Raw genomic sequence first — 13519 nt, 5'->3', positions numbered from 1 at the left:
CAAGATACCCACGTATTTTCACTTAACACACTCCTTCTATCAAAAAATCTATATTAAGAGCAGGAATTAGTACTAGTCAACTCCCTTCCCCAAAGCCTTGGGAAGTAAAAATCCAACTGTAGTAACCCTACAATTATACCTGCTGAAAATTGCCGTTGGCATAAGAACAAGTCGGAATTTAACTAGGAAAATTATGCATGCAAGATAACAATGTGTGGAGCTGGATGAACGCAGCAGGCCAAGCAGCATCTTAGGAACAGGATGCTGCTTGGCCTTCTGTGTTGATCCAGCTCCACACCTTGTTATCTCGGATTCTCCAGCATCTGCAGTTCCTACTATCTCTGATACAAAATTATACATTCATTTAGTTGCTACTTAAAGACGGGATATAAGGCTTCAATGTGACTGTAGTATCTTGGCTTGGGGAAGTGCGATCAGGTATGCATGTTAAGTATTCCAGAGTTAGCTAATAATCCCAACAAGCTGTATCAACACAAGCACACACGTTCGATATTGATCACTATGATAAATACAAAATACTGAAGTATGGGAAAGATAAATCTAACTTTAAAACAAGGAGAAACGAAAGAACATAAAATTTAAGCATATACGATGCTCGTAACAGTTAAATAACACAAAAATAGCAATACATGCAAACTATCTACCCGGTGATCGCCATCATAGCTCAACAGTCAGCCATATAAGCATGATGAGCCAAGGAGCCCCAAGTTTTGATCACAGCTCAGTTACGGTAGTTGGTCTTAGACAGTGGAAACATAATTAGACTTAATGTTTTCAAGATGGGAAAGAGAAAGGAACAGGCAAGCTCTGCTGCAAAGTACATGCACCTGGACTGGAACACTGTTATACCCACTGTTACCCACCAATAAATTCAACACCTTCAGAAAGAAAGAGAGAGAATCAGGTGCAGGGAAACAAGCAGAAAAATTTAGAACCACCAAATTCACTCGCATAATTCAGGCCTTCAAAACAAAGGGAATCCATACATAGGTTAGTAGACAGTACAAACAAATTTTTGACAAAAATCTCTCCCTACACTGCTAGGATTTTTAGAATTCAAGCCAGAGAGAACTGCAACATGTTTAGTCATCTCTCACCTAGGTCACGTTTCATTGGAATTTATTGCATAACAGGATCTTGGCATCAACTATGCCTAATAATGCCTGGAGGCAAAGATGATACTCAACCTTGAACATACATGGCAATCTGATTATAGACTTGCATCACTTGTATAGACACATGCCACACATTTCTACATGGTGCATTAACCAAGCCTAGACTAAGCTGATAACGGCATCATTTCTAACTTTCCAAAGCAATAATGCACTTAATATATGGCAATATACGCTTTTCAATTCACTTTTCCTCAGACAAAATATACAGCTCACTTGCTCTACAACCTGTCATTCTACGGGTTAAAATTTCCAATTCACATTAGTATAATTAGATGACCACATTCATTACCTTAGGAACGATGGTCAGGCAGGTCTATTGTCATCTAAATAACAGCACCTTTTCCTAGATCACATTTCATCCTGAAGTTTAACCCAGATGGAAAATAAACTTCTTATCTGTGTAGTCAGTGACTTTGCAGTGCAAGAATTCAAATAACTGCAAGGTAACTGCAACAGTCAGATCCCAAAAAGCAACTATGATAGGTATATTAAGCAGTTCGTTTTCAGTGATTCAATGTTTACAGTTTTAATGTATTCCTTTAAAAATGATGCCATTGGCTTTTTAATATTCACTTAAACCACAGGGAGCAAATAATGTTTCAGTTCATTATTACAATCAATAGCAAAACAGTTCCAACAGTGCAGCACTCCCTCAGTACTGCACCATCAAATCAGCCCAGACTGTATCAAATTTCATTGGCACAAATCCACAAATACTTTAAAACTACAAGGTTTAACAGAGCTCTCCACAAGGCAACTAAATTCAAATTTCTTTAATGATGCTTTGACCTCGATAAAGCAAGGCAGTTCCAGATTTCATCATGGACAATCAGTAAAGGAAGGGAGGGTTATTGGGAAAAAGCAAGACAACAGAGTTGAAATCAGATCAGCTGTGATCATATTGAATGGAGCGATCAGACTCAATGGGTTGAATGGCCTACACCTACTCCTACATTTTATGGGCCTGCCTACGGCTGAAAAAATCTCAGCCAGATACAAGTGAAGATGTATTCAAAGATTAAACAAAGCTAGAAAACTTGATGTACTTATCTGTGATGGTCTCAGTATTTTACACATGGAAACAGGCTGTTTGAGCCATTGTGGTTCTGCTAGTCATCAAGCACCTATTTGCTCTAGTGCCACTTTCGAGCACATGGCCTTTGGCTTTGTATGTCATGGCATTTCAAGTGTTCATCGAAAAACTTATTAGATGTTGTGATGACTCCCACTCTACCCACTTTCAGACAGTATGTACCAGTTATCCACCATCCTCTGGGAGAAAGAAATTCTTCCTTATACCCTCTCTAAACTTCATACCCTTTACATTGAATAAATGTACCCTTGTCATTAACCTCGGAGGTGAAAAGTTTCTATCTATACCCCTGAATTTTGTACATCTCAATCAGAGTAAATCAGTATCTCACTCTCCATCATTGTCCAAAAATTCACTGTAAAATACACAAGTGGCCAATGTTGTACAAGATAATGATTCTAAAAGAGTTAATGCTGGAGACTGTATTAAGCTTCAACAAGTTGATTATGTTATTACTGATTTGGATAGAAAAAAAAGGGCAGACTATCGCAGGATCGTGATGTACAGGCTGATATCCACAGCTCTCCTTAGTCTTAATAACAATGTCCAACAAACCAATATACCTTGTACCCAATTGCTATCACGCAGCAAACTACGTCTTAAGACAACTGTCTCTTCATGTTAATACTCAAGTGGTTGATCCTGGACCAATATAAACCGATTAGGCTCTCAGACACAAAAGAAGACCGAGGCAAGGCAAATGGCAAAATCTAAAAAAGGATTAAGTTTGGACCCAAAAATTTAGTAAACTGAGATAAAGATTAGTCAATCTAACTCTTTTGCATTGGGTGAGGTTGGACAAAGTAACCTCCACCTGTTAAATTTATTCTTGAAGTTAAGCCAGATACCCGGTTTGGTGCAGCCTGATGCAACACCTTTACGAGAGGACAAAGCAGCATTCCAGTTCAAAAAAAAATCAGGGATAGACTGTATAATGGATTTGGACTTATTTAAGTCAAAGCTCTAGGTACACCAAGGATTTCTGCACTGGGGCAAGATCAATTCAGCTGTACACACTTCTAAATCATCGACCATTGCGTTGCCTCTCAGTTAGTATATCTTTAAGAGACATACTCATGACAATATCATTAAACCTGGTATGTGGTCCAAGGGTATAAAGTTCTCATACTCCATCTTACCTCGGAACACTAATCATAACACTCCTCTGGAAACTGTGGAAGTAGTAACTTATATTAGTCCACATACTTAAGTACCTGAGGAAAGTAATTTTTATATATAAAGTTAATTGCAATTAATGTCTCATGGATTCTTCAATTCAATGATACTCACATCCAGTTTCTTACATTACAGAAGGTAATGTATCCATTGCCACATGACAAAGACACACACTTGGAGGCAAACTAACATTATTGCCCAAGTACCATGCAACTATATTTAATCATACAACTATATTTGAGAGATATAAAACAGTAACTAGAGGATGCTAGTTAATCCAAAGGCAACCATATTTAATTCTCAGCATAGCAGCTTGCCTCAGGGAAAGAGGGCACAAACAACTGATTGCCAGGATCCTGCATGTATTTCATAGAATCCCCACTGTGTGGATGCAGGCAATTCTGTCCATCAAGTCCACACCAACCCTCTGAAGAGCATCCCACCCCATTCCTAATCCTGCATCTCTCTGCTTGGAATTGAACCTGGGTCCCTGGTACTGAGAGGCAATAATGCTAGTCGCAGTCACTGTGCCACCACAGTTTTTTGGTTTTTTGACTGGAGTCAAATGAGACATCGATTTCCAGGTTTGAAATCATCTTTCTGAGAGGTTCATGCAGATATCAAACCATACCCTACAAATAAAAATTCCTATTAAATCCTACCAATCTGAAGAATGGAAAACCCAGTCAGCTAATGCCATAGCAAAAAAGATAGTCAGAGTCTGGTCAAAGAATCATTCACTCTCGAGAGTGATCATACTGTTCATCAAGGGATTTCCTGACAATCCTGCTCCCATGGTCTTTCCTTAAAGCCCTACAAGTTTCTACTTTTCTCCAGATAAGCCACATAACTTGGAAAACAATTCATTATAGTTGCAGTTATATTAAAAAATACAAACGAAAACCATTTCCTTCAGTTCTCAACTTCTAACCCACTCTTAGCAGACTAGCTGATCACAATATCTGGATATCTGCCCAACTTTCAATGTGTTAAAGAATCCTTTTCAGGTCTTTAAAAAGACAGTTTATTTATTTTCAAACTAGCTAGCACAAAAAATAGCGAAGGCTGAGACGTTGCATGATTCCGATAAGGAGTTGGACAAAGCACTTAGGGATAAGGGATCAAAGGATATGGGGAAAATACAGGAGCAGGCTTCTGAGTAAAATGATCAGCCATGATTATAAATGAAAGGCACAGACTGTGAGGGGCCAAATGGCCTACTTCCACTCCTTTTTCTATGTTTATGTATTTTGCAGACCTCAAATTCCCTTAGAAAAAAAATCACCAATCATCCACTAACATTCTTTAATCATGCACCATCAAGAAAATTAACGTGCATGCCAGTGCCCCCCTCAACACTGGTCTCTATAGAGCCCAGAGTACATAAAGGTCAAAGTCTTCTCTCCTTCTCCTTGGCAAGTTACTAGAAAAATGCCATTTAATGTTAATTAGATCCTAATTTGAATATGAAGGGAGGCACCAAGCTTCTCCTTGAAGAGTTTATTGACTTATTCAGTTGCCATTCTCTAACTCACTCTCTCCACTCCCAGTACTGGCTGATTCTGCTTTAGAAATGTACACAATTAACACCCATCACTCTTTTAATTAGCTATTACCTTTTAACTTTAACTTCTTGGCATTCTTTGTCAATAAAATTCATTTGACATTGAAATCCAATCAATTCCAGTCACTTCTGGTCTCCAATCTCTCCTCTGCTCTTCTTGGGTCCTCTAAATTTGCTTTACTATTGGTAAGTGACTCTACAAACTTTATGATCTTCCTCACAAATGGCTGAGTGTCTAAGGTTTTGTCTATGCTCGAGATGAACTCAGTGGACAGCATCCAACTTGAATTCTACCAAGACCTTAAAATTGCACAACTCCTTATTTCTTCTCATCATACAATTCACTGGCTTTTAAAACCAAAGTTGGTATCACCCAATATTTACTTCTGAACTTACTTTGTCTCTACTCTTTTCAACTGTTTTCAGACCATTTATCCTGGGTTTCCAAATTAAGGCACTGTGACAATATAACCAACAGAAAGAGAAAGTCACAGGTGCTCAGCCTCAGGATGGAATGGCTCAGCGAGAATATATTCTTACCTCACTCTGAAAAATTCTCTTTCTTCTGACACCCACAACACTCTCCCACCCCAAAAGATCAAAGTTGTTGTGAATAATGATAGTTCCACCCCTCTGGAAAAATTAAAAATCAAAACAGTTAGGAAATTAACATACCATTTCATGAGGCACTTCCAACACCTCAGTTACAGAATGAGATTGAACTTTTTCATCCCAGTTAAAATAACCTCAAAACAAGCATCCTTACCTGGTCTCTCACCAGCTCCAGTTAAAATCGCCCAGCAGAGGGTGCAAAGATAATCTGTGTTCAAATTTCCTTTCCACTCCTAGAACTTCCAAACAGCACAATTAGAAGTATATATTTATACAGATTACACTTACATAACTATATTCCTCATATAGTCAAGGAATGATGAAACCTATTTTTGAAACAGCAACATATCAGAAACTGGGACCAGGTATTACCTGAAGATAGATAACCATTTGTATTAACAAAGTCCAGCAGTTCATTGTGTGCCATCATTATTTGGCCCTATGGTCTGCAGTCTTTAGTAACAAATTAGAGGCTTAAAAATTCAGACAACTACTGAGATTGAGACTAGAATTAGATTTCAAACCTGGATGGTCAAATTTAAAAATATATACTTTTTTATATACTAGTCATGTGAAACATGCCTGAAAGCCTCAAGCCAATCCCAAGAGAATCTAGGGCAGAACTGCGAATAATTTGAAGCAATTTCAAAGAAAAATTGCTTTAGGAATCATAATAGTGTCGTAGTGGGTGCAAACACATTAGATTTTTGATGTAGCTAAAGGGAAATAAGGGCAGCTTTGCTGTGTCTCATCCAATTCTGCCAATCTGACAGCAAGTATCAGAAGTTGAAACACATCCTGGCATAAATAACATACATCTTGACAAAAATAAAAATGATTCACTAATGTGTAATGCATGAAATAAAAGGCAGTACTAGAGTGTTTGAAGTCCTAATAATGGTTTTATTTAATTTGAAATATTATTCATTCATTTACAATGGAATGCTGGTTCAACACAGAACATAGTTCAGACATTATATCCAATCAAGCTTCGTCGACCAATGACCTCGCCAATGTAAAACCACATCGCAATTTCAGTCGCCACCAGCGTGTTCCTCAGGGCATCCTGCAAATATAAAGATAGATAATATTGGAGGCAGTTATTAGGCTTTGCAAGTTACAAACTCAAGGACAACAAAAGGGAGTAGAAAGTTGGGAGGTTTACAATTGCCAGGAAAGACAGTGTATCAAGACTTGACGTTAACACAGTTAGTTTCAAGCGCATCCAGGTCAATGAATAGCTGCACCAAATCTCTTGGCATGATCCCCAAATTTATCTGCATTTAAGAATTTACCCTGACTTAAAACAGGATTCTCATTTACTGTGCTTTCCAATGGAAGACTGTCTGTAAAGATTTCAATGCAATTCTCAAACTTTGTGTTGCTCATTGTTAATGTCTCAATTCATATGTAAATTACCCTTCCAGCTGGTCTTTCTCAGCAATGTGTGGATCCCAGAATCAGGGAAAACAGCTGTGTATATTAAAAAAACCAAAAGCAAGATTGCCCTCCCTAAAAAAATGTTTACTTGATTCAAACCTGATAGAGGAGAGCAGAAAAAAAAGAGTACTGACTTCACCTCCCCCTGCACTCTGCCTCTCCAAGCTTCAACGAACTGCATAGCAAGGATATTCAAAAATCCTAAAGTCAAAGGCTTATATATGTCATCTTTCAATGGTCTTACATAAGAAGGGATCCAAATATCACTATTTATACAGTTCATTTGTACAGTTCATTTAACCAGTTCTCATTCTGGGACTGCAAAGTCAGGCAGCAGGAGCAGATGGCACAGTCTATTTACATATGAATGAGAGAGGCAACAATGAGAGACTAGAAACTCTGAAAAATATCATCTCTTCAAAGAAAAGGAATGTCACTGCAATTTTCTCAGGTTAATCTCAAATTTGGGGAAAACTATTGATGCCAGTTAGAAAAACGCTGACAGTCAGGCAGCTTTGAATAATAAAGAGGTTTACATCAGAACGCCTGGGCTTCAAGATCGCATTTCATAAACATTAAACACTTGGGTTTCCATTTCCATTAGTTCCCACAAAAGGTTTTATTTACATTGCAGATAAATATAACAATTTCTTTTCATTCATTCTACCTGGAATAATCCATCTGACCAAAAAAACCCAGGAGGGAATTAATGAAATGCAACTCAATTAACAGCAAAGATTCCAAAGCAAGTTTTCATACATCCCCATGTGTAGCAACCAAAGTACAAAGAACACAGTGAAGTGCAAAGCACGTTCATCGCCTTAAAGGAGAAATATTCTAGAGACATCACTAAGTCTAGCTTCAACATGGCAGTTTAACTGTCTCATAGTCATCTTGATGATTTTGGTGAGGATTAGGGATGAAGAATCATTAACAACAATCAGGAGTATGAATCAGGAGCAGACATTCTAACCCAGAGGGTCATGTACCCTTCTTACTACCAAAGCAAAGATCAGTTATCTCAAAGCAATCCACGGATCAAGATTGGAAGTGTACACACACAGCAGGCCAATACAGCTGCAGTGTATTTACTGGGCAAACAAAAGCAAGAAATTAAATGAGGAATTAGCCAGAGTCATAATTCCATGCCAAACAGATATCTTAAACTAATCTAATCCCATTTGTCAGCATTTGTTCCACATCCCTCTAAACCCTTCCGATTCATATAACCATTCATATGCCTTTTAAATGTGGTTATTATAACAGCCTCCACCACTTTCTCTGGCAGCTTACTTCCATACATACACCATCCTGTGCATGAGAAAGTGGCCCCTTAGGTCCCTTTTAAATCTTTCCTCTCTCACCTTAAACCTATGCCCTCTAGTCTTGAACTCCCCCACCCTGGGAAAAAGACTGTGGCTATTTACTCTATCCGTGCCCCTCATGATTTTACAAACTTCCACAAGGTCACCCCTCAGCCTCCAACACTCCAGAGAAAATAGCTTCAGACTTTACAGCCTCTCCCTATAGCTCAAACCCTCCAATCTGGCAATGTCTTTGTAAATGTTTTCTGAACCGTCAAGTTTCACAATACCCTTCCTATAGCTGGGAGACCAGAATTGAACGCAGTATTCCAAAAGCGGCCTAATCAAAGTCCTGTACAGCCGCAACATGACCTCCCATCTCCTCTACTCAATGCACTGATCCATGAAAGCAAGCACATCAAACACCTTTTTCACTATCCTATCTACCTGCAACTCCCCTTTCAAGGAACTACGAACTTGCACTCCAAGGTATCTTTGTTCAGCAACACTCCCGAGGACCTTACCATTAAGTGTATAAGTCTTGCCCTGATTTGCCTTTCCAAAATACAGCACCTCACATTTATCCAAATTAAACTCCAGCTGTTACTCTTCAGCCCATCTGATCAAGGTCCCAACGTACTGAGGTAACCTTCGCTGTCCACTACACCTCCAATTTTGGTGTCACTGCAAACTTAGTAAACCATACCTCCTATATTCACATGCAAAGCAAGTATATGAATGACAAAAAGCAGCGGACCCAGCACCGATCCTGGTGGCCACTCTCTTGAAAACAGAATTTCAGATAGAGTGAACACAGCAGAGAAGTGATATATGCAAGTTTCATCCAGATTAAAAGAGAATCAGGAACAATAGGATTAACACCAAAACAGATCCCTGTGGATGGTGTAAAACCTAAACAAAAACTGCTGGAAACACTCTGCAGCATCTGTTGAGAGAGAAAAAGTTTAATATTAAAGTTAAAAGTAATATAATGTTTCTGTCCACAAACTGTGCCTAGTATGCCGAGTACACAAAGGGATAGACGATGCTGGTCGGACGTTTACCCTAATCAAGGAATCTAGAACTGGGACAATTTAAAAATGGGGGAATGTTATTTAGCACCAAGATCAAGAGAAATCTTGCTACTTAGCTGTGAATATTGGGATTTCTCTAGCCCAGAGGGCTGTGGAAGCTCACTCAATGTTTAAAGTAAAGTACAGTCTGGTGGATTTCTGATAGCATGAACTGTTACGGGGGTAGTGTAGTAAAAGGCATTAAATGAATTTGATCAGTCAAAAATCACATTAAATAATTAAGAAGGCTCATTTGCCTGAATGGCCTACTTCCATTCTTTTGATGCTGTTTTTGTTTGTAAAACAGGATTGATATTTACTTCTACATTAAGTGTCCACCTGAGCTATCTGTCACTCAAAGTAGGAACTTTCTGCATTTCAAGACAAAAAAAATTTAGAGAAAACACATCACTCCATTTGATCCATGGGTCCTCCTTGTGGCAAGATGACAGAAGACTCTGATGAAGGGTCGAGGCCCGAAACATCAGCTTTTGTGCTCCTGAGATGCTGCTTGGCCTGCCATGTTCATCCAGCTTCACTTTGTTATCTCAAATTCTCCAGAATCTGCATTTCCCATTATCATATCAATTACTGACATTCGGTTTTGTTACCAGATTTTTAAATTGAACTTAAATTCCAGTGGTGGTCAGAATAGGATTTAAACTCTCATATCTCAGAATACCATCTGGGCAACACACCCCAAGTTCTGCGACTGTGCGCACAGTTGCTCCAAGGTTCTGCACATGGCAACTGGCACTGGCCCTCCAATCAGGACCTGACTTCCAGTTCCGAAAGTTGCTGGGACACACAGGACTTTGAGGCCCACACAGCCACAAAGAAAATTCGAGGGTATACTGATTGTTACTGGATGAGTAATCCAGAGGGCTACATTCTCACTACACCACCGTCTCCCTTACAGCCTGTAGATTCTGGTTGAGATACAATTCACTGGTTCTCAGCAGACTAAACAGATTTAACTTGACAACCAAACGATCAGGCAAAAGGCAAAAAGCAAAAATCAGGTATAAGTTCACGTGACTTTCTGAAGCTTGAAAGGCTTGAAATCAATTTTAAAAACAGCAATTATTGACTTGAAATCTCAAGGTGTTTTTACCGAATAGCATTAGAAACCAATTGTTTAAGAGGCTGCAAGATAATGGACTGCTGGATACAAGATATAGTTTCCTGAACCAGTTTTGTGTGAGCCAACTAGACAAGCAATTGATCACTTCACTGCAACAAATACACACTTTCCTTTTTGGATACACAAACTGGTCACGAACAAAGTAAAAATCTCAACCTAGAGTTATCTTCACACTGGCCAGAGAATTTCGTGAATTTTCGGTATCTCTTACCTTTACAGTTACATGTTTGTAAGCCCCTGCCTTAAACGATGCTACTAAACCTTTAAAGCTTTCAATAGCCACTGGGATTTCTTTAGGAGTTGGAGGAGTCAGCTCCACACGGGCATATTTCCAGAAGGTAGCCAGACGAGGCTTAGAGTAATTAGCAGCAGCTAGAGAGAAAAAGAACTTATAAATGTATGTACAACATTGCTGATAGGATAAAATAACAGTAGAAAACCCAGACTACAAATTGAAACATGAGAAGTTACAAATACTGAAATAAACACCAGACATGACAGAGGTGCAGGACATAAAGACCAGGTGTTACAGAATTTACTCAGCAGATCAGACAGCATCTGCGCAGAGGGTGAATGTTCAATGTGGATGACCTTCCAGATTTGAAGAAGGGAAAGGTTCGAGGGGAGAGAGAGGCGCAGAGGGGAGAGGTGGCACGAGTGGAGAGGGGGGGAGCGGATGGGAGGGACGGGGGGAGACGGGGGGGGGTGCGCGCCGACGGGGGGAGACGGGAGTGAGGACGAAGACAGGGGACAGATGGGGGTGATGGAGGGTGCGGATGGTGGGGTGGAGGGAGAGGTGGTGGGCGGAGGGAGACATGGGGATAGATGGGGGGTGGAGGGAGAAGGGGTGGATCGGGGGTGGTGGACAGGACGGTGGAGGGAGATGAGGTTGGATAGGTGGGCAAAGGAGACGGTGGTGGGTGACGAACACGTTGTTGGGGTGGGGTAAGGACAAATGGGTTTTTTTGGGAGGGGGAGGACAAACATGGTTTTGTGGGGGGAGAACGAACGGGGGTTTTGGTGGGGGACGAATGGGGTTTTTGGTAGGGTTGGGGGTGGAGGACGAACGGGGTTTTTAGCGGGGGTGGGAGGGAGGACAAACGGGGTTTTTGGGGTGGGTGGGAGGGAGGACAAACGGGGTTTTTGGGGGGGTGGGAGGGAGGACAAACGGGGTTTTTGGGGGGGGTGGGAGGGAGGACAAACGGGGTTTTTGGGGGGGGTGGGAGGGAGGACAAACGGGGTTTTTGGGGGGGGTGGGAGGGAGGACAAACGGGGTTTTTGGGGGGGGTGGGAGGGAGGACAAACGGGGTTTTTGGGGGGGGTGGGAGGGAGGACAAACGGGGTTTTGGGGGGGTGGGAGGGAGGACGAACGGGTTTTTGGGGGCAGGAGGACAAACGGGGTTTTTGGGGGGTGTGGGGTGGAGAAGGATGAATGGGGTTTTCCGGTGGGGCGGGGGAAGAGGACGAACGGGGTTTGGGGGGAGGAAGACGAACGGGGTTTTTGGCGGGGGTGGGGGGGGGGGAGAGGACAAACGGGGTTTTCGGTGGGGTGGGGGAAGGATGAACGGGGTTTTGGCGGGGTGTGGGAGGATGAACGGGGTTGTGGGGCGATGAACGGTGTTTTTGGAGGATGTGGGGGTGGGGGGAGGACGAATGGGGTTTTGGGGGGGTGAGACAAATGGGGTTTTTGATAGAGGAAGGATGAATGGGATTTTGAGGGGGAGGGGAAAGGATGAACGGGGTTTTGGGTGGGGGGGGGAGGACGAACGGGGTTTTTGGGGGGGGGGGGGGGACGAACGGGGATTTTGGTGGGGGTCAGGGGGAGGACGATCGGGGTTTTGGGGGGAGTCGGAGGGAGGACAAAGGACGATCGGGGTTTTTGGTGGGGGGGTGGGGGGAGGACGATCGGGGTTTTGGGGGGGGTCGGGGGGAGGACAAAGGACGATCGGGGTTTTTGGTGGGTGGCGGGGGGAGGACGAACGGGGTTTTTGGGGGGGGGTGGCGGAAGAGGGGAGGCCGTTGCTACGATTATGATTCCCTTCCCATCCCATCCCATCCCCGCGCTCGGTGGTGTCGCCGCCCGCTCGCCAGGTGAGTGAGTGAGGGAAGGAGGGAGCGGGCGGGCCTCTAGGCAGTTACCGAGGGCGAGCTTCGGGCCCCGGGTCACCAGGTTCTGCATCAGCCGCCGAGCCACGTCCGCCATACTCGCAATGTCACCGTCCGGACAACTGCCAAGACCCCCGTGACAGCAACCCAGTTCACTGCCTGACTGCACAATATCCACTCGGGGTCCTCCGCGTATCACCGACAGGCACCTTCATAGACAGCTATCCCATTCAGTACAGTCCTGGATACAATTCTCAATGAATATATTTATTTAATTAGCTAAATGTCACTTTAAACACCATTCAAAATGTTGACATACAACTCTACAGTTCAAAACTTTAATATAGTTAAAGTAAATGAAAATTCCTTTACAACTAGATAAATTCACTTAAATTATATGAAGGAGGTTTCTAAATTTAAATGACTTTAAGTACAATTCTAAATATTACAACTCCAATCTGCTTTAAATGCAAATAAGTTAATTAATTTGCAATGTGATATCTAGAAATGGGTGGAAGCACTGGATATTGCCTATGTTGTGGGTTCTGATAACATTCCGGTAATAGTACTGAGGACATATACTCCAGAGCTTGTGGTATTCCTGGTCAAACAGTCCCAATACAGCTACAAAACTGTCATTTATCAGACAACATAGGTTTGCCTTTACAAAAAAGCAGGACAAATCCAACACAGCCAGTTACTGTCCCATTGACCCACTTTCAATCATCAGTAAAGTGGTGGAAGGCATCACACAGCACTCGTTTAGCAATAACCCACTCATTGAAGCCCAGTTTGAATTCTGCCAGGGCCA

General features: G+C 41.9%; 1 protein-coding gene across 1 annotated transcript; it reads right to left on the bottom strand.

Moving 5' to 3' along the window:
* Nucleotides 1-6523: 6523 nt before the first annotated feature.
* atp5l (ATP synthase, H+ transporting, mitochondrial F0 complex, subunit g) lies at nt 6524-12877 on the bottom strand. The gene is made up of 3 exons (XM_048562170.2): nt 12742-12877; nt 10814-10974; nt 6524-6707 (listed from the first exon to the last, which is right to left on the bottom strand). The coding sequence occupies exons 1-3, from the start codon at nt 12803-12805 to the stop codon at nt 6609-6611; spliced, it is 324 nt and encodes a 107-aa protein (XP_048418127.1). The 5' UTR covers nt 12806-12877; the 3' UTR covers nt 6524-6608.
* Between the last annotated feature and the right edge of the window lie 642 nt (nt 12878-13519).

Source organism: Stegostoma tigrinum, chromosome 32 (assembly GCF_030684315.1).
Source record: "Stegostoma tigrinum isolate sSteTig4 chromosome 32, sSteTig4.hap1, whole genome shotgun sequence".
In the NCBI taxonomy this organism is placed as follows: domain Eukaryota; kingdom Metazoa; phylum Chordata; class Chondrichthyes; order Orectolobiformes; family Stegostomatidae; genus Stegostoma; species Stegostoma tigrinum.
This window is presented reverse-complemented; position numbering and strand designations above follow the sequence as displayed.